Source organism: Candoia aspera, chromosome 4 (assembly GCF_035149785.1).
Source record: "Candoia aspera isolate rCanAsp1 chromosome 4, rCanAsp1.hap2, whole genome shotgun sequence".
Lineage (NCBI taxonomy): Eukaryota > Metazoa > Chordata > Lepidosauria > Squamata > Boidae > Candoia > Candoia aspera.
In genome coordinates, this window is record NC_086156.1 from 71793094 (window position 1) to 71816972 (window position 23879).

Below are 23879 nucleotides of genomic sequence, written 5' to 3' on the forward strand. Positions count from 1 at the left end.
AACTTGCAAATGACTGGCACAGGCACACATGCGGATGCTTTTGGTCTCAAAGGAGGGAATAAAATAATGCTGAGTTCAAAGTACTTCTCATATCTTTGACTGAGAACATATCCGTTGTTTTTATAGTTAAACATCAGATCAGCCCCGTATCAAGTCACAAGCCACTGAGATGACATACATGGTATCACTATTTTGAGATTACAGACTAGTCAGCTGTTTAGCACTGTTAAATATATGGCTGACTGCACAACCCCATTTAAATGGAAAAAGTCAATATTTCTCTTGAAAAGTAGCCACAGTTTGGAGTCTTGGGGCCAGGGCCGCAACTGGGGGGGGGGGGGGCAAGCAGGGCATGTGCCCTGGGCGCTGTGCTGGGGGGGCACCAAAATGGGCGCGGAATCCATGTTTGCCCTGGGTGGCACAGACCCTAGTTGCAAGCCTGCTTGGGGCTTCCTTCATTGGCAATTCTTTGATTTCTCCATACCTGCAATCTCTATAATAGATTTTGAAAAAGACGTGATATGTTAGGTTTGCCTAGATAACACAGGGTACTTCCATATTGCAGGAAGCAGTGGTGGCTTTGTTGCACCAACGTATAGGAGCGCCACCAGAGACAAAATTCCCTTCCTCCCCCATTCAGCTGCAAAGATGCCTAGTGTGTTCTGCTTATTAAATGTGCCCTTCCAAAGTGGCAAGTTTGAAGATTTGTTTCTATGGAAACTGTCAACTGTCAATAGCTGCTAGAACAATGGGTGTTTTACATGCTCTAAACTTATTAATCACTGAGTATTCAGAGGCAAGCTAAGGATGGCTAAGGAGAGAAGAGGCCATAGAGACAAACAACATGGCTAGGAATTTATGAACACTGAATGAAGAAAGATAAAGAAATCAGAGAAAATGCCAATGGATACATCTGCCGTGTGCACCTTTCACCTCTTCAGATGATGCCCTATGGTTCCTTTAAGAACAAAGTATCAAGATTGCAAAAGAAGAAGTGCTGGATTCACATAATATTTTGTTTTTTAAACTAGGCCAACCAATATTTTCATAGAGATGGGGCAATCTTTTAAGTTCTACTCTGTAAAGATTTTATGAAACTCAGAAGCCTGCCTCATCATTAAAAAGTCAATTAACCACAAGACAAGACATTTTTCTCTTCAATCCTTATGTCACTTATTCCATTAACAGCAGTGAGAGACCTGTCCATTCCTACTTCCCTCAAGGGTCAGATGTGGGGGGAGGGGAGGCAGTAAAAAAAAAGTCCCCCAAAATCAACCTGAGGTCAAACAGTCCACCCATGCCCTTTGCTTTAATTTTCTGTTTTCTTGTTTTCATCCTTCGGTGGAGCTTCAGGAATCAAGACAACTTTCCCAATATTCTTCTTCTCTTGCATCTGCTTCATGGCATCCACCACCTGTGTCAGAAGAAGGACCAGACCATTTCATTCCTTGTGCCTCAAGAAATATGACCAAGGAGAATACTTCCAAGGATATACAGTATATCAGCCTTGCCCAAACTGGTGCATTCTAGGTGTGATGGACTAGGAATACTCATCATTCCCTCTTTAACATATACTCACCACTCACTAACGCCATACATGGCTTGGGTTTGGTTTGTTTGTTTGGTTTTTGGTAATATCTGCCTAGAAAGAGAAGCATATACACATGGGAGAGGGAGTGTTGATCAAATGACTCAGCTGCTTGCTTACTCACTTTCTTCGTACTTCCTGTCATCAGGAGGCCAAACGCAAAGTCAGCCAAAGAAGGCTTTATACAACCTTCAACACCACTTTGCTCTCTATACTTTCTTTTTATAGCCTTTTCCCTTGAAAAATCTGCCTGACAATTTGTATGAAGCTGCCCTCCCCCCAGCATTAAAAGACCAACAGAATGAATGTGATCTATATACTGCTACTTTGGACATTCAACTGACACTGCTATAAGAGTATGGCAGATGGCCAGCAGACATCTAACATTTTGTAAACCCTCCTTAAAGGCTTTGGTGCTAATTTTCTGAAAAGGGAAGTGCTGGGGTTGAAGCCTATAATGATGTCAGTTCTTTGGAGGGATAAACTAGGCTAAAAGCAGGAAATTTTTATTGTGGAACACAATATATAAGAGGAATTCATTGGGTTGCCAAGCATTCTCACCTGTTCAAAGGGCCAAACAGAGTCCACCTTTGGTTTGATTTTGCCCTGATTGTAGAGACCAATTAGCTTGGTCACTACGGCAGCTAAGAGCTCCACTTCCTCATCTAGGTAGCCCAGATGGTAGCCACAAACTGCTTTGTTGAGATGAAGCAGCTGCAAGGCATTGATGCTAAACTGGTTCCACCAGGTCTTCGCCATAGCCATCAGGTTCTTCCTCTGCCCTGTTAGCAAGTTGGCTACACCTACAAAATTGAAAAATATCCAGTTTAGCACCCATCAGTGTAATAATGCTGGCAACTGTGCCTAGAAGATCAAGATGCCTCTTTCTTCAAATGCAAGGTACTGCAGTGTAGAAGCAGGCTACAGCTCTCGTTCTGAAGCTGCACTTTCACATCAGGAAGTTATACTTAATAAGGTGCTCTGCAAGAAGATGGGGACATTCTGGGCTGAAGTAAAGTCTGTCAGCCCAGCCCAATCTACCTCTGCTCCTTGATTGAGGTTCTATATAAGCAGAAGAAAGTCTATTTCCATCTCAACAGCAGCAGAATAGCTAGCGAGGATGGGGTTTGGGGAAGAATTTCCCTTTCCCAAAGCCCCTTTTTCTGAAACATGGCCTGTGGACAGATTCACTTCCTGGTTCCTGTATGCATGCTCAGACACATTCCAAAGCCGCTGAAACAAAAAACACAACTTTGGTTCACTGCTACAATTAAAAAGAAATCAATACTCACAGATGGTCCTTCCCAGCAACCAAAGAGAAAATTGGTGAGAAGATACAGTTCCTTTCCTTTGTGGAGTCCTTGGTGCTCTCTGAGCTTGGTTGAGCAACCAAGCTCAGAGAACACCAAGGGCTCCACAGTTCAACCCTGAGCTACGGATACTCTCTTTGATTGGTTTCCTTTGCTTTCCAGGATTTGGAAATGGCAAGCAAGTTGAAAATAAACTTGTCTATTAAGCTATGGGTTGACTGATATTAAGGATTAAGGGTGAAAACTATTCACTAACATTACTGCTACCTTTTTATTTTACTGCAATGGGGAATACTATGGTAGAAATGCTGGAAGGCTGATCACCATGCCCTCAATACCTTCCAGGCTTGACCATTCAGACAGATTTGGAACCATCAGATCACTAGAGATTCGCTTTCCGGACAATGTGTTATGCAGAAAGATGTGATATTTGATGATATGGAAAGCTACTGAGAGGCCCAGAAGTAAGCAAGATTATCTCCTTCATCTTTCTCCTGGCATAGTTTAGACCCTGAGATGTTGATACATCACTTCAGAATTTTAAGTGCCTGAATATTTACCTTGTTTTTAGACAGATCAAAGTTTGCCTGGAACCAATTTGAAATTCATCCCGTCTTGCAGAGTACCTACAAACTAACCACTAGTCTGAAGTGTATAGACAGAATATGAGAATAGTGGATAGCTTCACACTGCAGTAGCAAAAAGTAGCCTCTTGGGCTGTTCAGGGTTTTAAAGCTTTCTCTCTCTCTCTCTCTCTCTCTCTCTATATATATATATATATATATATATGTAGCTGCATAATTCATGTCACTCTAGATTGGCACCTAAGGCAGCAAGATTTCAGCATCCAATGTGATGGTGAAAGGGCTTATCTGCAGGTGCAAAATTACACTGTGTTCACTGCAGAGAAAAAGGGAAAAAAAGTATTGACAGCTTTGGAGCTTGACTTCCACATGCCACACATTTTCCATTATAGCTGCAGAATATTCGTTGATTCACAAAAAGGGATATTCATCAGGGAATCTCAAGAACGTGTGGACAGGAAGAGCATACAGTCACACAAGGGAGTGAACTGGAATTCAATATAAAACTGCAGGGAAGGCATTTCTCTGGGGCACTTGCTACATAGCAAGCCACAAGAATGAGCTGTCCTCAGAGCAGAAGTTTAGCTTGCAGAACATACCCTTCAATTCCAGTTGTGGTACAGTTGGTCTTAAAAATATTGCTGCTTTGTAAGTTTTCTCCTTGACCACATTAAAACATTGAAATCAGGTTCATGGGCAGGAACCAGCACCTTTTTCAGGCTTCAGATCCCCTCCACACCCAAATCTTGCAAGACCATATGCAAGAATGCTGCAGTTTCATTAGACCTGGCATTCTTACGAGATTTCAGCAATTTTTAATTTTATAAAATAATTTTACTTCTGAAGTCTGTAGGCATTATGGGACCCACAGATGCAGGGTTGTTGACCCCTATTGCACAGCTGCTGATAGCACAAATCCACATAGTAGTCAATCTTTCTGCTCTGGGAATCCTTGATACTTGGTTGTGGTTATCCAATTCAGATCCCTGAAGTTCCCAATGTAAGGTATGAGTAAAGAGCATTGTTACACAAATCCACCATCTTGTAAGTTTCACTAGAGCATCCAGCTGACCACTGTTAGAACTTTGGCCTGATCCAGAAAACCAGACCTCTAACATCATTACTTATTGTCTGAATTCCAGAGGATAAATCTTGACACTGCAAAGTGACCTCCTTTAGGCACACTGATTCTCAAATTCCATATCTGAGCTTTGGGATTTAGAAGATTTTGAAACTGAACTCCTGATGAATTTCAGCCACCCTTAGATGGGTTGCTTTCTTACTCACCATAGGTGACTAGTTTGCCCATTGGTTTCAGGAGGTGAAAGCCTTTTGTGGTATCTGAACCCCCCAAGGGGTCCAAAACAACATCTACACCTAAAAAGGAAGAGAAGAGGGAGGGAAAAAACCAGAAATTATTTACAGTAATGAGAAATTTCAATTGAAAGGAAACAAAATTATCTATGTGGCATTTTCAGTTTAGCCAAGTTTCAACAATTTTAATTTCAGTTACTTTAATTTTACTGTTAGGTCTTGGTAAAAGAAATGAAATAAATCAGCCACCAGGATAAACTAATCATTTATTCAAATGTATGATTCAGCCAGCCATCAATCTCTAAGTAGAATATCAATACTGTTCTCTCACACTATATTATTACTTTCCATCTACCAATAAACCTGTGGATGCTGCCTATGATTGCAAACTATTTTCCCCTTTTTTTATTATTATTATAATTTCAAGAAAAAAAGGGAAAACAATAATGCTGATACAAATGCACATTTAAAAGAGTATAGGAATTATAGTAAGGAAGGGGAAAAACAATATAAGCATTAAAATACAGGTGGATAACTAACAAAACTTGAATAACTAATTCTTATGGCTAATATATTCTAATACACCATGAACAACTTAGAGTATTATAAGACATTTCATATCCCATTTCTAATCAAAACATGCCCTTACTGAAATGTAAAAATATTTAGTGGGCACTATTGAAATCACTAAGAGGAAAAGAAAAGCTATAAATAAACAATACATTTAAAAAATACTGTAGGTAATATATACAGTTGTAATTGAAATTATTCAACCCCCATTGCAAATCAAGTTGATTGTCAAAATGTACAGACTTCCAGCTGTTTGCAATGAACAAATCAAACAAAAGCAATTGAAATAGCTCAACACAACGAACGCTTCAAGTGGTGTCCCCAAAGTCAACTGAAAATGCAACTTATAATGACTTCTCCAGTCTCAAAATTATTCAACCCCTTCATGGCAAGCATCTTCAGTACTTAGTAGAGCACCCTTTTGCTGTTATGACCTGCTGCAAATGAGATGCATAGCCAGACACCAGCTTCTGGTAGCGTTCCTGAGGAACCTTAGCCCATTCCTCATGAGCAGTGGCCTCCAGTTCAGTAATATTCTTGGGTTTGCGTGCTGCAACCGCCTTCTTCAAATCCCAGCAGAGATTTTCTATGGGGTTCAAGTCAGGTGACTGTGACGGCCACTGTAGAATCTTCCAGGACTTCTTCTGCATCCAAGCCTTAGTGAAATTTGAGGTATGCTTGGGATCATTGTCCTGTTGGAAGGTCCAATAACGCCCAAGCTTCAGGTTTCTTACAGATGGCATGGTGTTTTCTCCTAGGATTTCCTGATACTTCAATGAATCTATCTTGTCGTCCACACGCTGCAGGTTTCCAGTGCCAGAGGATGCAAAGCAGCCCCAGAGCATCCCTGAGCCACCACCATGCTTAACTGTAGGCAGAGTGTTCTTTTCAGTATATGCTTCATTCTTCTTCCTCCAGACATACCACTGATCCATTCGGCCGAAAAGTTCCAGTTTTGTTTCACCGCTCCACAGAACAGAATCCCAAAACTTCTGTGGCTTATTTATATGATTTTATATGATTTTGAACATACTGGAACTGACTTTTCTTGTGCTTTTGGGTCAGTAGTGGTGTACATCTTGGAGTTCTGGCATGGAAACCTTCTGTGTCTAGTACGCGCCTTACTGTGCTCACTGAAACCTCAGTGCCTGTTGCCACCAAGTCTTGCTGCAGGTCTTTTGCAGTCACTCGAGGGTTTCTCTCCACCTGCCTTCTCAGAAATCTGGTTGCAGCCATTGGCAGCTTCCTCCTTCTGCCCCATCCAGGTAGTGTCACCACTGTTCCTTTGACTTCAAACTTGCGAACTATGCTTCCAACAGTGTCTCTAGGGACATTCAGTGCCTTCGCTATCTTTTGTATCCTGTTCCTTGTTTGTGAAGGGCGATGATCTCTTCTCTTACCTTTCTGGACCATCCTTTTGACTTAGCCATACTATATTTCTGACATGCAGTCAAACGTGACACTCAGCAAACCCCTAGCCACTTCAGGTATTTCATGTGTTCCACCTCAAGCACACCTGGTGCAACTAATGAAGCCCTTGATTAGTTGCATCAGGTGTGCTTGAGGCAACACCTGTTTTGCATATTGTATGTGTGCTGTTGTGACGGATTCTATTCAGGGGGTTGAATAATTTTGAGTCTGGAGAAGTCATTACAAGCTGCATATTCAGTTGAATTTGGGGACACCACTTGAGGCATTCATTGTGTTGAGCTATTTCAATTGCTTTTGTTTGATTTGTTCATTGCAAACAGCTGAAAGTCTGTACATTTTGACAATCAACCTGATTTGCAATGGGGTTGAATAATTTTGATTACAACTGTATTGCAGGCTATATATAAGATTGAAATATAAACTCTATAACCCAGATTTGAGATGTGTTTCCAAATAAGATTGGATTGTACATCAGATTAATTTTTTAGATATGAAGTTATTCTAGACATCAGAGCGTATTCCCACAGCTTAGTTAACCATTCTTCCACAGACAGGACAAATCTAAGTAACACTTGGACCTTAAACGTTTGCTCCCAGTTTGGTATATTTTGGTTAGTCCTAATAAAGATATGGCCAAAGTAGATTTTGGAACAAATCCAGTAATCTCCATCTTTGAAAGATAAACATAAATTAACAGCTCTACAACTGCACCACCAACTCAATTATTTATTTAAACTGATTAAAAAGGTGACCCTGATTAAGCTGGACTGCAGTTATAATAGAAGTACTTAAAAATAACACGTGGGCTGCCAACTTTGGAAAGCAACATTTCCCTAAAGGAGAGAATGTCTCTTCTAATGCACCTGCAGTGATTGGCATAATTTGTTTCTATCTAACATCATTTTTTCCTCTGATTTGGTGCCCATCCTATATTTTGAAATGTAAATCCCATCACCACCACTGCCCCTGACTACACTTACTGTTTGACAATATTTCTGCACATTCATGACATTATGATTAGTCATGCTCTGCAAATTAAAATCTAAAAAAGTAAATAATAGATAATTCAAATTATGCCAGTTTATTGGCAAATTCTTCAGCCACTTTCTTTTCAGCTCTATAATACTGAATGTCCCAAACTGGAGCACAGAAAATGAAGGAAATCTCAGATCATCTTGCTCCACCCCTTCTTTTTATTCAGTCTCTACTAACCTTTGGGAGAGATCTTCCGGACTTCAGCCACATAATCAGCTGCCCGGTAATCAATAGGATGAGTCACCCCATTCTCTCTGAGGGCCTCATGTTTGGAGGCAGACGCTGTGCCAAAAATGGTGACATTTTCCACAGTTTTGCAGAGTTGGACTGCTGCAGTTCCCACACCACCTGGAGAAAGGGGAAAGTGGGTCAAGTGGGCAAGGAAGAAGGCCCACAAGCCAAAAGAATGCAAAGTTTTCCATTTATTTAAAAAAAAATGGATTGCCACTAAACTTACATGCTTCTGTTCTAACTAAAGTTAAATCAGTGCAAGATGATAGATAGATACCATAGGTAGGTAGGTAGGTAGGTAGGTGTGGGGAACATACCTAATACCTCTTCCTCCTCCTATTTTCCCCACAACAACCCTGTGAGGTGAGCTGGGCTGAGAGAGAGTGACTGGCCCAAGGTCACCCAGCCAGCTTTCATACCTAAAGCGGGACTAGAACTCACGGTCTCCTGGTTTCTAGCCTGGTGCTTACCCACTAGACCAAACCGGCTCTTATTCTCATCAGTACCATAAAATGGGCAAAGCATGAAGACAGTGTTAACACAAGGAAATGTATCTGACACTGTTTAATGGTCCTGACTACCTTCCCACCACAATCCGTGAGGGTTGGATAGATTGTGAGTGATTAGGACTTTTTGGAATAAGGAGAGGGATCTGTAAACCTCCAGCTGCTATTGGATTGACCCTGCATCATTCCTGATCTTTAGCCATACCAAATGATGGAGTCCAACAACATCTGAGGTTCATAATTTCCCCATCTCAGCCTTACAGCATTACAATTCAGAGTTTGGGAGCAGAAAAAAATTAGTATACTGTATATCAGATGGACTGAATGCCACATTCTTATATAACATATAGTGAGTAGAATGTCAGACAATGGCTATATTTGCACAAGAAACTAAAGCAAAGCAAGGCAACCTTTGGGGGTTGGGAACATACTTGGAACTTTTGAGTGCACGTGGTGGGTACACTCATAAATGGCTACATACGGTAGCTCAGCCAATCACAGAACATACTGTAAAGCTATTCTGCCATATAAATATAAAGCCTGAGGCTGGTGTTTTTCTTTGCAGTATATCAGATTCCATTAAAAATAATAAAGGAATCTTTTTTATTAAAGAAAAGTCAGAATCAGGGGGCTTAATCTGTACCAAGGGAAGGCACTACACTGCCTATCTCTACACCAATATTTGCTTAATTATCCCAATAGCCGGGTTCCCACAATACACTGAATTGTAAACTAACCACAATGTCTACACACTAACCACAAACTATTCAACCATATATTAGTTTCATGTCATGCAATATCTTAACCCAACCATTGTGGCTTATTAACCTTTTTTTCCCCCTTGACACTATGTAGAAACAAGCCACTACGGCATGTTCAACAAGCCAAAAGTAAACTATAGCTTAGAATGGGGTGGCAACTTTTCTGTAACCAAAGGCCATGTGCCACATTCCTTGACAGGCTGAGGTCACATTACACATAAGAGAGGTGCTAGGTTTACAGAGTCCATGTTTTTTCAAGTTTCTTCATTTTTTAACTATTAAATGCCCTTTTTAGGGTTGACATCAGAGTTTATTTATTTCTTTATCTAATTTATCCCGGCCCATCTCCTCCCGTCAGAGGCCTCTGGGCAGTTTACAACAATTAATTAAAACCATCACAATAATATACATGTTTATACATGTTTTCCACCTCAAAATGGGGTGAAACTGCCATCAGTTTTTAGCAATCATAATCACACACAGAGAGAGTTCAGAGCACATTGTTGTGGGGAATCAAGACTGCTCACCCACAACTTAGCAGCATTATGAACCCAATTTATGACTGGGGAAAAATAAGATTCCAATCCCGCTTCCCCATGAAATTTACTATGGCTGGCTTTATAGATTATGTACAGCCTTGATTTTTAAACCATGGCTTAGTGAATAAACCACAAGTGGCTGGTTTACACAGCATGCTAAGACATAAACCACAATTTAAAAACCCCAATTGAATTCTCATGAGTCAAAAATAAAGAAAGCACATTCAGTTTAGCACAATGCAAAAACCCAACTTATATGAGCTTGTGCCAGATGCTCTTTCATAACCTAACGTATCTTACATCTAAGACATGTTAATACCTTATAGTTAAAAATATCTCAAGGTGATGGACAAAAAAAAAAGTAAAATGCTTGTTAATCAATGCCACAATAGAACAATCAAATAAAAGTAGCATAGTCAAAAACTGTCACCACATGAGCATCCTGAGCTACTTAGAAGAAAGGTGGGATACAAATATATACATGAATGCAAATACATTAGTAGAGCAGGAGAAAAAGAGGTCCACACTGGAGATGACTTTTGCCTCAAGCAGATTAGCGATACCTTGAGAGCACAGTCGGACACATTTTTGTTACCTGCTGCCATGTGGACAAGGACGCTCTGGTTGGGGCGCAGATTGCCAAAGTCAAAGAGGACCATGTAGGCTGTGATGTAATTGACCAGAAAGGCGGCTGCTTCCTCAAAGCTCATTCCTTCTGGCATGAGAAAAGTCTGATTGGCTTGGACTGTCACAATTTCTTGCCAGAGACCTGACCGGGCCATTATCATCACCTTATCACCTACCTAGCAAAAGAAGAAGAAAGATCATTGTCAGAATTGAGACACCCAAACACAAATTCAGGAGTATGAAAAGCTAAACTTGAAAATAAATTTCAAGCCACTCATAGCACAGCTCCAGGGACCTTTATAAATGCAGTTTGCCTCATGTCTTTTATACTCTACCAGTGAGATTTCTCCATGAATACCAGAATACCATCCAATTTACAAGTCAGCAGAAGAGGTTGCCTTACAATAGGCATATGCTTGTACTCAAACTTGGCAAACTTGGGAACAAGTCTTTGCTAGGTCTATACTGTGTTAACATTGCTGAATATTAAGAAAAGGCATATAAAGCTCAGGCAAGTAAGTCTGACCTGAGGCTTCTCACTGGAATCTTTTTCCAGAATGGCTTTAATTCAGGAAATTCACTTTTTCCCTGAAGACTCCTTGAAAGTTCGGTTGACAATGAGGAAGGGTTTGATTCCTTGTGTATTGCCTCAAGAAAGGCAACTATGCCCTTTGGATGTTGTGCTACCTAAAAAGTCATAATCAACATTAGCTGAGCCAGTATCCAGGCAGCTCTTCCATTAAAAGGTCTGGCTGGATTTTAAACTAGAACTATGTACTCAGCTAATAATATATATTTGAAAAGAAATCTGCATGTTTAGGTAGATAGGTCTGGAACAGTGTTTCTCAACCTTGGCAACTTTAAGATGTATAGACTTCAACTCCCAGAATTCCCCAGCCAGCGTGCTTAAAACCAATCAAGCACCTAGCATGGATAAGTTCTTTGCTTCTTGGACTCATGCTACATTACAGTGGCAGGGTGCAAGGGTTTCTGGAGGTGACTGCAAACAATACAACCTTCTGGCAGCACTTCCAGATTTCCGCCAGCTCACTGCGAAACTCTCCTGTTGAAAGAAAACACCACTATTTCCTCTGCAGAGAGGAAATCCTGTGTTTATTTAGCTCTGGAATCAGGAAAAGAGTATGACTGAGGCCCCACATCCTTCACCTTCTGCATGAACTGCTGTGTCCAGTATGTTCATAAATACTCTGGACACGGGTTTAAGATCAAATAGCAAATTTCACCCTTCACCAAATTAAGAAATGTTAGTTTCCAGAGCTACATATACTCTGTTTAGTAGCTGGCTATGCACATTTCTGAAAGTTATGAGTTTGTCTGGTGTGAATTTGTCGATGCTGCAAGGCTGCATTTCCTAAAGCCCTTAGTCACCTCTCAATAGGTTTACTGCAATGCACTCTGCACTGCTTGCTGTTGAAGAACATTGAAGTGACAGCCTCAGTACACCTATGCAACATCTCTACTTCAAGAGCTGCGCTGGTTACCAGGAGCAGTTCCAGGTGCTGGGTCTGCTTGTTGTGAAGGTCCAGGAAACTGCCCTTCCAGGTATAGGTGAATTACAGCTCCCACCATCCCTCCCTAGAGCTGTCAGGAATTATAATTCAACCTCTGGCAACCTACAGACTTCCCACCCTTGGTGTAGACATTACCTTATTTCTAACTGGGTGTGGAAAAAAGTGGTTGTGCCTGTCACAGTTATGAAATGAAAATCTATGCTTAAGTCATACAGTATATGTCAATTTATCTCCAGATAAATTGGAATTACAGTTTCCAGAATTTCCAACTAGCCTGGTCATTCAGGAATTAAAGTCCCAATGTATCTGGAAGGCAGCAGCATGAACTATTACTACAGATATGGTTTCTCCTCAAGTCACAGAGCACTGCTGAAATGGAAAGAAAACACAGTTCAAATGATAATGTTATTCCTGAAATGACAAGCATTAGTTACAAGCCTATTGTTCAAGCACCAAGTCATGAGCTTGATTTATTAAACACAGCAGTCAAAGACAAGGCATTAGCAAAAGCAGCACTTGATCATTATTCAGTTGTGTTTCCTTCCGGTTCATGAAGCATTGTTCTACAGCTCCTTTTAGCTGAAGTATGCAGAAGAACAGTACCAAGATTTCCTTCCCTGTTCTTCTACTCCTTTTAAAATTCTGCATTCGTTTTAGGGAGAATTCCAAACATTCTTTACATGATTTTTTTTTCCAGGAAGAATACAACTTGTGGAAAGCACTTCCTAGAGAAACATACCCAGTATCTCCTTTACTATCTTTAGTTTTAATATAACTATTGGGAAGGTAGCATCTGAATTATTTCCTGTAAGTATACTAGTAGTCTTGTGGTTTTTTTCTCTTAACCATTTGCCTCCTGCCTCCTACATATTAAAGACGTATAAGCCATAGAAGCCCTTTAGCTGATTCAAAAAATGGATTCAGTACCTCTAAGAGTTTATTATTTAAGAATTCCCAAATAGGCTAGATTTTTGTCAAAATGTTTCCTGCCTACCTTTATTATAATAAAACAGTGTCAGTTTCTTAGGACTAGCCTTGACAGCCAGATAATACATTTACATGAAAAGGAGGAATCAGTAGTTCTGGGAGAACGTATTACTGAAAAAAATAAAATATCAAAATTCAGTGGCAAGGACTAATTAGGGTAAGAGAGAAATGGAAAATCAAGGGATGTGGAATGAAACAGAGTTGCTGAAAATATGAACAAGCCATTTCTATATTGCAACGTGTTGTTGCAGGGCCCACTTGTAATGTGATGAGTGACTGTAAGACAACAAAACAAAAACCAGAATGAATCTCTCCATCCCTCTTCTTCTGAAGACCAGATTAAGACAATGCCCTATTCCCTTTAAAGGGTAAAGAGGCAGAAATAATTACTAAACACCAGGGAACATTGTCTGAGATCTGCTGCCTGTCTGTTTCCCCAGCATGATGCCCATTTATTCTATGTAGCAAAAAAACAGATGTCGTCTGTTGTAGAAATGATGGTTGCCAAGCTTATTAATACTCCCAGCAGTTCAGCCCAAGCTTTCCCTTCCTTCTGCAAGAATCCAAAATCCAAAATACATTACACATACTGAATTAGATTGAACTCCCAGTTAGGCAGATGTTGTTGCATACTTCCAGATGAGGATTTCATTGTGCAATTGCCTCATTCATGACATTTTATAGGGGGTCTAGATAACATTGCCCTACACTTGTCACTTTCTTACATGTGACCATCATTTTCTCCATCTTTCTTCTAATTACAGAAAAATAATTTAGAATACCTAACATTGTCATGTAAAATCCATTTCAAATACCCACAGATTGGTAGTGCTAGGAGCCCTTTATCTGGAAGAATGATTTAGGTACATTCTTACAATATGCTAAGACAGTTTATAGTTTGCCTTATTATATCAGCCAAATCTGAGAGACAGCAGAGATTGCTGTTAAACTGTGGAGCCTTCGTTACAGTCTGAAACCTTGACTTCTTTTACCCATGATAATGTGATGGCTACTGCAATTAACCAATCCTTAATTCTCCTTCTGGCCTCCAAAAATAAAGCTACATGGGAGAAATAGTGGTAAAGTGTGTTTACTAATCTGGCTTCTTTGTCACAAGGTGCAGCTGGGGGTGGGGGAGTTATCTATTTGGAAAATAAGATGCCAATAAAAGAATTAGCCTTTCCTTGTGGATAGTGGCTCCCACATGAATGAGGCCATAGACAAGTGTACTTTTGCCCCATAAATAGAAAAGCAAAACAGAAAATAAGATCTGGCCAGCCACTGCAAATGTCACCGGAAAGGAGGAGGAGTTGCACATCACTGCTGGTGGTGTCTGATGTGCCATCTGGGGCATATATCCTGTCTGTACAACATCAAGCCACAAAGTAGCCAATCGATACAGGATTGTGCAAATCCAATTGGTGTGATTAGTTTATGGTTCTGTGCATTGCACAAATCCATTAAAACTTGGTTAATTGGGAAAACAATGATTAACTACTGTTAACAGAAGCTTGTTCTGCAGTTGCAGGCTATGGCAAAGTCCATTACTCGTTGTTAACACTAGATGCAGTTTAGCATTCCTTTTTCTCTCTCTGCATCCCATAACAACAGACCAGTACACTAATTTAATTCCCAAAAGACTTTGCTACACTCAAATGACACATACCACTATGAAGATGCATTTAGGCAACCCTCAAGCTCCTATGCTTCCCCTTTTCTCACCTCCTTCACTACTGCTGTAAGAAGCAGATCAGTGCTGGAGGAATATCAGAAGCAATTATTTCTGTGATATATTTACCACAGAATCTCAGTTCCGTCAGTGTTGCGGATTATCTAGTTTTTCTAAGGGAAAAATTAATTATACTGAACCTCAAAAGTGTATGGTTCAGCTTACCATTTAAAATATGTTCTGTCTCTGCCCCATTACAGTTCTCTGTTGTGTTTTTAGGTGGGTTCCTTTATTCTCATCTTTTAGAGACTAAAATACAAGTTTGTTATTTACGCAAAATTAGGTCGAGGACATCTGGGATGCTGGTGAACCCTGAACGGCGGAACTAGTTATCTGTACCTCTTTGCTGCCACCTACCCATTGTCTAGAGTTTTGCAGCCCACACATACATGGCAGCTCTGCACGGTGGGCTCCTCACATTCCTCTAACTGCAGCATGAAGATCCCCCGCCAAGCATTTTTAAAGAATATGTCTGCATCGGATTGCTTTTGTCCCATGCCCACTTCAACATGCGGGCGGCCTGAATTAATTTTCAGCTATTCTTGGTTTAATGTTTTCCCCGTCTTCTGACACAAGACTTCCCACAGAAATGATCCCCGACCTCCTGTGGTGGTGACATGGTAAGGGGGCGGGTCTATCCAGCTCCTGCTTGGCCCACTTCAGGATGCTGTGAACACGCCTTCTATCCTCTGATTGCTGCACATTGTCCTCAGTGCCTATTTCGCTCAGCTTCCACAAAAGTATCTGTCAGTGTAATCCTGACATCTTCAAAAAGTGCTGCTCAGGTATTACACTGACTCTTGACAGATGTAGGTGCAGAATTCTTCTGGAAGAGCACTACTGCAGAGCTTCTGCTGACAATGGGTTTGTATGACCGTACTTCAACTGTTTTTTTTACATGGGGAGGGCACCTACCCCAATGCCATTTTGTGAGCTACTTCCAGATACTGATATATGATTTGGGATATGTGGCAGCTGGGGTGAAAATGATTACCTGTTTCTTCTTTTAGCCTGGGTGACAGGGCATGGGGTGAAGAGCAAGGGGTGAAGCACAACTAACCTAGATAAACATCTCAACCCCTCAACCATGCCTCTGAGCTCCTCTTGCTTAATTTGGAGCTGTCCAGGCTTAAGCAAAGACCACACTGAGACGAGGGAAATGTCTCTAGTGTTTATTAAACTGCTATAGTAGACAGAAAATCCTACCAAACTGAAGGAGCATGGGAAAACCCAGATAAACCCCCAAACTCAAGGCGGGTCTGTTCTGGGTTTCTTTGAATGACAGTTCAAAGCCTCTGAACTACACATGTGTTTTCCCACCTGGACAGGGGCCCCCTCCTGCTCACCATCCATACTCATAACAGGAGCAATGGTCTGGTGATCTCCTGAAAGAACACTAGTGTCCAAGGTAGCCCAGCTGACAGGTCAGTGGGCAGAGAATGGGCATGGGATGAAGTGGGAGGGAGTTCTCAAGGTGTGCTCTGTGAGCCCCCTTCTGCTTCATCGCATGCCTGTCCTTCATCCCACCAGCTTGTCAACAAGGCAAGTTTTGGACAGGTACAATGTTCTTCCAGAAGACTGCTAGAGCCATGTTCAGAAATAACCTGAGTGACTTAGTCACTGGTGCAGAACATAACAGTGCTGATGTCCTGTCACCTGGGCAACCTGAAAGGTGGCTACAGCCTCCTTTCCAGGCACTCAACTACAGTCACTCAAGAATGCCCAACCACATGTTAAGGTTGTTTTCCCCGCAGACTAGTGATGCTGTGGGAGTGAGATACAGCCAGGAGACTCCATTAATCACTTGTCCTTAACATGTCCCACATCAGAACCATAAGGACTAGAGGTTGTGCCCTTCACATCTTTACAAGTTGCCCACCCCAATCAAATCAGTTTCACTAGTATTTTAATGTTCTGGTCCAACTTATTTTGACTGGAGTATTCCATGGGACTTTTCCCTTCTCTTGTAAGTGAAACAAAATTTTAAAACCTTACCATTTCTTAAATGCATAGATCAAATACTTTAGATCTTCCCCAACTTGGCACTTCCAGATTTATCCAATTACAACATGGTTGTGAGGAGTAGCCCTTACCCCTTTATAAAAAAATAAGCTCTGCTAACAATTAGAAACTTCCAATTCAGTAAATTATGGTTAAATTTGTTTTCACCAAGTGTAGTTAAACTGGCCATATTTGCTACATTCAGGCCCCCAAATATCACCATTCTAAATTGGTAGTGAGAGTTTCTAAATTCTTCTTTGTAATCATGCCAAGGAAGGACAGGAGGAACACATAAGCCCAAATCTGTTGCACTCATGTTCATTTCCAGAGTCAAATGATGATCTAGATTAGATTAGGGCTAAACCAGCTCCAGGTGTTATTTACCATATACCTAGTAAGGACAATGCCGGGCATAAATTAGGCACATAAGGGAGGAGATCCATAAAAGCAATCCCCTGAAACCTCCTATTAAGCCCTTAGCTTTCTGAGGAGTGTCTTCATTGGACAATCTATCCAAACATACAAGACTGTTTTCTAGGTTGTCTGGGAGGGTAAGGTTAATATTAGGACTGTGCAGCACTTAGATCTGTAGGGGGAAAAGTACACACATAGTACACATACCACCCATTGGCAGCTGCTTAAACTTGCCACAATTTCCTTCTGTGATCATGCTGCAGCCAGGGGCTGGGGAGGTGGTTGTATGATCCCAGAAAAAGATGCAATTGCTTTCAAAGATTGATGATAGGTACCCACGTACCCTATGAGTGTTCCCACATACCCCCTACCTTTGAATTTACAGCGCTCCACAGCCTAGCAGATAGGCTTGGTTTGGAGGGCTGTAAACATCAAATCCCAGACAGCAAAGAGGCAGCAGGATAGAGACTGCATTTTGCATTTAACATGAACTAACCAACTTATGCCTTGACTGAAAGGCTTCTAGTTATCTTTATTTCTTGATCTTTACATACATACAAATGCACATATGTCTAGGAAATGAATTTGGTTGCCAAAGGTTTCACAATGCACGGTGAATAACTAACAGGCCAGACGCAACTTCCGAACAACCTAGGATCATGCTGCTGACATTTGGTGGCAACATGGCTGAAAGTTCACTGTGAAATTTTCACTTTTTTCTAAACATGAGGACAGAAATGGCAAGCTGACCACTACCATTTCCACTCTTAATCCCCTCCCACATAAAACCTCCTAAAGATCAAACACTATAAGAACTTGGCAGCAAAATCATCAGGAAATTTTCCTCTTTTTTCCCCCCAGAGAGTAGAAATGGGAGTGTGAGGCCTCTGGAAGGCAAAAATCTCCCTTCCTCACCCTTAACCACACCCCCAGTTCTAATTTTTAAAAAAACCACACCAAAATCACACTGCCAAATTTCAGCAGCAAAATGGATAAATTTTGGTAATATATTTTAGGCCATTTTGGGGAGTATGGAGGTGCTTAAGGGCAGAAATAAGAGCCATTTTCCTGCTATTATTCCCACCCGTTCCCAAAGCCATGAAAAATAATCTGAACATTTTTCAGTGCAATGTCATCACATTCCCTATAGCCCTTCAACAGATTGTTAGGCTGAGTTGTGCCCTTCACATCATTACAAGTTGCCCACCCCAATCAAATCAGTTTCACTAGTATTTTAATGTTCTGGTCCAACTTATTTTGACTGGAGTATTCCATGGGACTTTTCCCTTCTCTTGTAAGTGAAACAAAATTTTAAAACCTTACCATTTCTTAAATGCATAGATCAAATACTTTAGATCTTCCCCAACTTGGCACTTCCAGATTTATCCAGTTACAACTCCTAGCCTTCCCAATCAGCATTACCATTAGCAGAGGGTTAGAGAATTGAAAACAATTATATCCAGGAGTGTCATATTGGTACTCCCAAACCGTTGCTCTGCCGATATTGCTCTACCAAATAGATTGAGATGTCACATCTTCTTACAAGTCTCCCATAATATCCTGTTCAACAGAGAACAATACAGTAGCATGAGACAGTACCATCTGAGGACTGTGTAGAATCCCAGCCAGTTAAACAAATTTGAAATGTATTAAATATCCGTGGGATAGATTGAAGCTCCAGATCCTGCCCTTTTCAAGTTCTGAAGCAGAAACCATCAAAGTAATTTTCCTATTTCAAGGACAAGATTGATGACAGGTCTTAGTTAACAACTGCAAAGGAAAATGGAGAAAATGGCTGCTCATGAAATGTCTTCCTGCAGGTGACAAAAAAACTCATGAAATGCAGCCCTCTTTAAAAAACGCTGCCTGCTGATCATCCATGTAAAGCAGCCATTAAATTTTACTAATGCTGATCTGTGAAGAAAAGCAGACCTGATTCTTCAAAACTAGGCCTCATTTTATTTTGCATTACCTCTTATTTGATTCTGCCTGGGAACAAATCTACACCAATAAATGCATGCATTATCATGTTGTTACACTTAAGTCAACTCTTCAGAAAATCAGGCTACAAAAGTTAATGAAAGAAAATAGACTTTTGTTTATTATACACCAAAGAGGCATTCAGGAAATATCTTTCACACATTGGCAGGGGGAAGGTAGTAAGGCTGTGAAACTCCCAGGCCTGATCCACATTTGCCCAGCATGAAAGTCTAGCTAGCAGTTGTCAAGAACCAGGGAAATCAGATTCAAGTCCTCAGTTGGCCCTATCAGATGACTTTTGGCCAGGCGTTACTTCTCAGCCTATCCTGCCTCATCGCATGGTTGTTATGAGGAAAAAATGACAGAGGGTCCCTATACAAACTGCCTTTAGCTCCTTACAGGGAAGGCATACAACCCTCTAGCTTAGAAATTATCGGAAGGCAGTTGTGATCCAGCTTTATATGGATGAATTCAATCTACAAATGCCAGCATGCAGGCAGGGGCCACTATTAAGCTTGATGACACACAGCTGAGAACAGAGGCAGTAGAAAACAGATTCCCCCTGCCCATCCTATTTTAATGAATGAATAGCTTAACAAATCTCAGAATCTTTGGAAATGCCCTTGGGTTAAAGCAGAAACAGGGGTCAAGTCCAGTTTCCTTTACTCCACCCTCCCCCATTTTAAGGCACAGATTAGATATGCTTCAAGCTTGTTTTATAACACATGATTTGTGAACTCAGATAATGCGTACAATGAAAGCACATAATTGGCTTCAGCTTAATGACTGGGGATGCCCCCCCAAAAAGGGGGGAAGCAGACATAGAAGGTGCTGGTGCTCAGACACAGCTGTCATCCTTGAACTCCTCCAAGGATGAACATGGGGGCAGGGGGGAAGCCTTCCAGAGTGGAATACTCTCTGCAAATTCCAGCAGCTCTTTCTGTGTATGTGTTTAATATTTCCATGTGTTTCAAGGTTGAACAGAGGCATTGAAAAGCAATTCAGAGATTAAACACTTGAGAAGAAAGCATCACTATGCTGTAGCTTGTGAGAAGACAGGGAAGGAAAGGATATTTACCATGAAATGCCAGAAATCCAAAGTTTTCAAAATAAGGAATGTAGACACCTGCATCCTGGCCCCACTGGCAGGCAGCTTCCTGTTCCCTGTCTGGGCTGGGAAGGACTCCCTCTAGACGAGGGTCCACAACTCTACTCACCACAGCCCATCCTTTTGGGCAAGCCTGAGAGCTCCAGGCTTGGGAGTGGGGTGGGCAAGAGGTCACTCTTGCAGCAGTGCTTCAGCGGGATTTGTATTCCAAAAGGCTTCTGAATCATTTCTAGGATGCAGCTCCACCCGCCTTCAGTTCAATGGCTGAGAGGAGAAATGAGGCAGGTCTCTTCTTACACAGCGCCCTCAAGGGGCCCAAGCCCCTTCAAAGACAGGCCCTCGCTTGAAGCCAAGTGAAACCAGGGCCAAAACCCCACCCCTTGAGGGAGGGAAATGTCCTGGCGATCATCAATGATTGGCCAGTTCCCAAGGCTAGCCAAAATGTCTAAAGCCCTGCCTCCCACAGCAATCTTCTAGCAGCCATCGCCCACTTCCCACCCTTTAGGGAGAGGTCCTGGAACTCACTTGCCTCTCTGAATCTGTTCCCTCACTTCTGGCTGACATCAGCTTAGCAGGGGAGGCCGAGAGCACGAGCGGGCTGGCTGGCTGGCTGGCTGGCTGGCTGCCTGCCTGCCTGTGGAGTCTGACCGTCTCATTGTCTTAACAGAGAAAAAGCAGCAGATCCACACCCACTTTTTCTGACAGGTACAGTTACAAAGAGGATGGAACCCATCTGCTACTCCTCGCTCCAGTCTTGGTCCATAGGGCGGGACCCTTAGACAGCTTCACCGCTTTTCTTTCTCCTCAACCCACATTTAGGATTTCGGTCCCCCGCCCCATCGTTAGACCCTGAAGTCTGGGTCTCCCCAACACTCCAGGCCGTTTCACGACCGCCTCGAGGCACCCCACCCATTTTCTTGCACCCAAATATCGGGATAGTGGCTACGCCCACCATCCATCTTTCTGCCGCCCAACCACCCCCGATTAGGGCGGGCAGCCCGTTATCCGCCGCCGCAGACCAAAAACTGCTGCCTCCCCCTCCCCGCATCTGAACCCTCCGTCCGTTCTGAGCCGCCGAGAGCTCCTCACCCACCTTTGGGCTGGAGACGCCCTCGCCCACGGCCAGGACGATTCCCGCCGCCTCCATGCCAGGGCTGACGGGCGGCGCGGGAAGCCTCTCGTAAAGCCCCTGGCGAGCCAGCAGGTCAGCGAAGTTGAGCCCGCAGGCCTTGACATGCACGCTGACTTGGCCAGCGCCCGGGCTGGGTTCCGCCTGAGGCAGCTGCCGGGTCTGCAACTTCACCTTCTCGTAACCACCAAAGCCGGTCAGCACCAGTGCCCTATACTGGCGACCAGCAGCAGCGGTACTGGTAGAAACAGCGGGCGCCTCCTCCGACGTCCCTCCAGCAGCCTTTTCCTCCCCGCCGGTCGCTGTTGCAGCCGCCGCCGCGGCTTCTTCATTCCGCTGCTGCTCTGCGGGTGGAACAGCAGTGCCCGTTTGAGGGGCGCCCGCATCGTCCCCGGCAGCTTCTTCCCCGGACATGGCAGCTTCTTCGGTGCTAGCAGCTGTGGTGTGCCTACACGAGGAAGAGGAGAAGGAGAAGAAGGCGCGGCGGACCAGATGCGCCAAACAGCTGGAGGAGGCCGCCTGCAAAAAACGGAGCCGGAACTTAGCGCTGGATGGATCCGACCTACTATGCTGGGGTGGAAAACGCGGAATGGAGAGCGGAGCTAGCGGCTCCACTTAGCAAGACCTGCCCGCCTGACTTTTCGTCAGTGGATCCAATACGCCCACCCTCTCCTTGTTCAGGAAGCGAGGCGGAGACTGGAATACGGCTGGGTGTGTCCGGCAGAGACAAAGTGAAGCGCATGCTTGTTTTCTCGAAAGTCCCCCTGAGTTCGAGGGCTTATTCCCAAGGAAAATCGCACGTAGCATCGCAGATGTACAGCCCAGTTTAATGCGTTTTAGAACGGGACCCTCTGTGTTGAACGGGCCTAACTCCTAAGCAAATACGCACAAAATGGCAACCCTCCATATTATGTGTGTCTCCGTAGCTCAGCGAGTTTATTCTCCCGAGGAAGCATGCATAGAATATTAAGCCTCCCTCTCGCTCTCTCATCTTCCAGCATCTTCTCTGCTATGGTAGTAATTTCTCACTATTCACTCATGTTGTTCTTCTTGCGCTTTTTCTCTGATTACATCACTCTAAGACCACCATCACTTCTTCATAATTTTTCTTTCTTATTTTTTCAGAACAGATCAGGAGCACAGCAAGGTGTGTTTTATACTGGATCTGATATGCGTAAACTAGTATTGTTGCTGTCCAGGGGTTCAGATACAAGTTTTACCAGCCCAGCTGTAATCTGTAACTATATGAAAAGCATGCACCTTATAGTGGCTGAGTTCACACATTATGGGGTTTGTTATAATCATAATTTGTTCAGCAAGCCATAGAGGTGTGGTTCATACATGAACACAGTCATAAACAATGGTTTATGTGATATGACAAAGTGCAGCTAACTATGACATGCAAAGCTACATACTTACCTGAGTTCACACATAATGTTATGCCATAACCAATGAGCCACTGAGTCAGGCCACTAGTCCATCTACCACTGCCAGGTCAACTGGTAGCAGCATTTCAGGTACCTAGGACTGAGTACTCCCAGCCTTACCTGAAAATGTTGAGAATTGTCACTGGGGCTTTTTGCATGCAGAGAAAGTCTGTACAATTTGCCCTTCCTTAACACTTCTAACCCCATCATGCTAACGGCCTTCCCAGAAACGTCCAGAGAATTTTATGCTTTCATCAAATTGTAGACAGTAGAGCCGGCTGAAATTTAGGAAAAAGCTGAAGGACCAAAAAATTAAAGTGATTTTGTTGTGACAGACCACATTGCAGATAAAAAGACATGGATAATGGTGTCCTGAAGCAGAGGATAAAACTTTCCACAGAGATAAGGTAGAACATAAGATAGGTAAGAATAAGAATGCAATATTTTAATTAGGGCTACACAACTGGGTTGCAGAAATCCAAATCATTTATTTATTTGTTTTTCAAACTTTATCTCCGCCCATCTCCCCCCAAAAGGGGGACTCATACCTTAAGTATACCTGTATCTCTTTCCTGCAATCGAGTGCTCATCTGGGTTTTTATTATCTGGATTTAGTAGTCTTATTGCAAAAGAATTAAAATCTCCAACTGGAGAGATTTTCTTATAGCAAAAGAATTAAAATCTCCAAGCTAGATTATATACCAAGATATTCAAGGAGATCGCAGATTTTAGAACGGTTGAAATCTTCAAATATTCTTGGAGGATAGGTGAAGTGCCAGAAGAATAAAGACAGGGAAACACTGTAAATTTTGGAACCTTCACATTAGCACTTGGCATTACAGCATTAAGCAGTGCTGCATGGTGCTTCTGTTTATGCAGAGGTACAAAATCCTTAGAGCAACTGTGAGTTTTACCAAGATTAGGCAAATGCTTTAAAGACTTGCAGACAAGTATTATGTTCACACTCCCAAGGTGCCTATTATTAAGCAATTAATTGGTGAGCATCTAGAGCTGATAATGAAGAGCCAGCCTAGGTTTATCACAAACACAACTGGATTCATGCAACTTACAAAGGC

The 23879-nt window shown here is 42.4% G+C and overlaps 1 protein-coding gene across 1 annotated transcript; it reads right to left on the reverse strand.

The window, feature by feature from the left end:
* Window positions 1-410: 410 nt before the first annotated feature.
* Window positions 411-21981, reverse strand: VAT1 (vesicle amine transport 1). Its single transcript, XM_063300474.1, has 6 exons — window positions 21341-21981; window positions 10465-10672; window positions 8010-8180; window positions 4770-4859; window positions 2150-2391; window positions 411-1414 (listed from the first exon to the last, which is right to left on the reverse strand). The coding sequence occupies exons 1-6, from the start codon at window positions 21788-21790 to the stop codon at window positions 1310-1312; spliced, it is 1266 nt and encodes a 421-aa protein (XP_063156544.1). The 5' UTR covers window positions 21791-21981; the 3' UTR covers window positions 411-1309.
* Window positions 21982-23879: the final 1898 nt, after the last annotated feature.

Excerpts from the sequence above, each read along its gene's own strand:
- VAT1 (XM_063300474.1), bottom strand. The coding sequence starts at position 21,790 with ATGTCCGGGGAAGAAGCTGCCGGGGACGATGCGGGCGCCCCTCAAACG. Across the intron at positions 4,860-8,009 it reads CCGGAAGATCTCTCCCAAAG|GTGTAGATGTTGTTTTGGAC; the intron begins GTTAGTAGAGAC and ends CTTCCTTTTTAG. Across the intron at positions 1,415-2,149 it reads CTGTTTGGCCCTTTGAACAG|GTGGTGGATGCCATGAAGCA; the intron begins GTGAGAATGCTT and ends CTTCTGACACAG.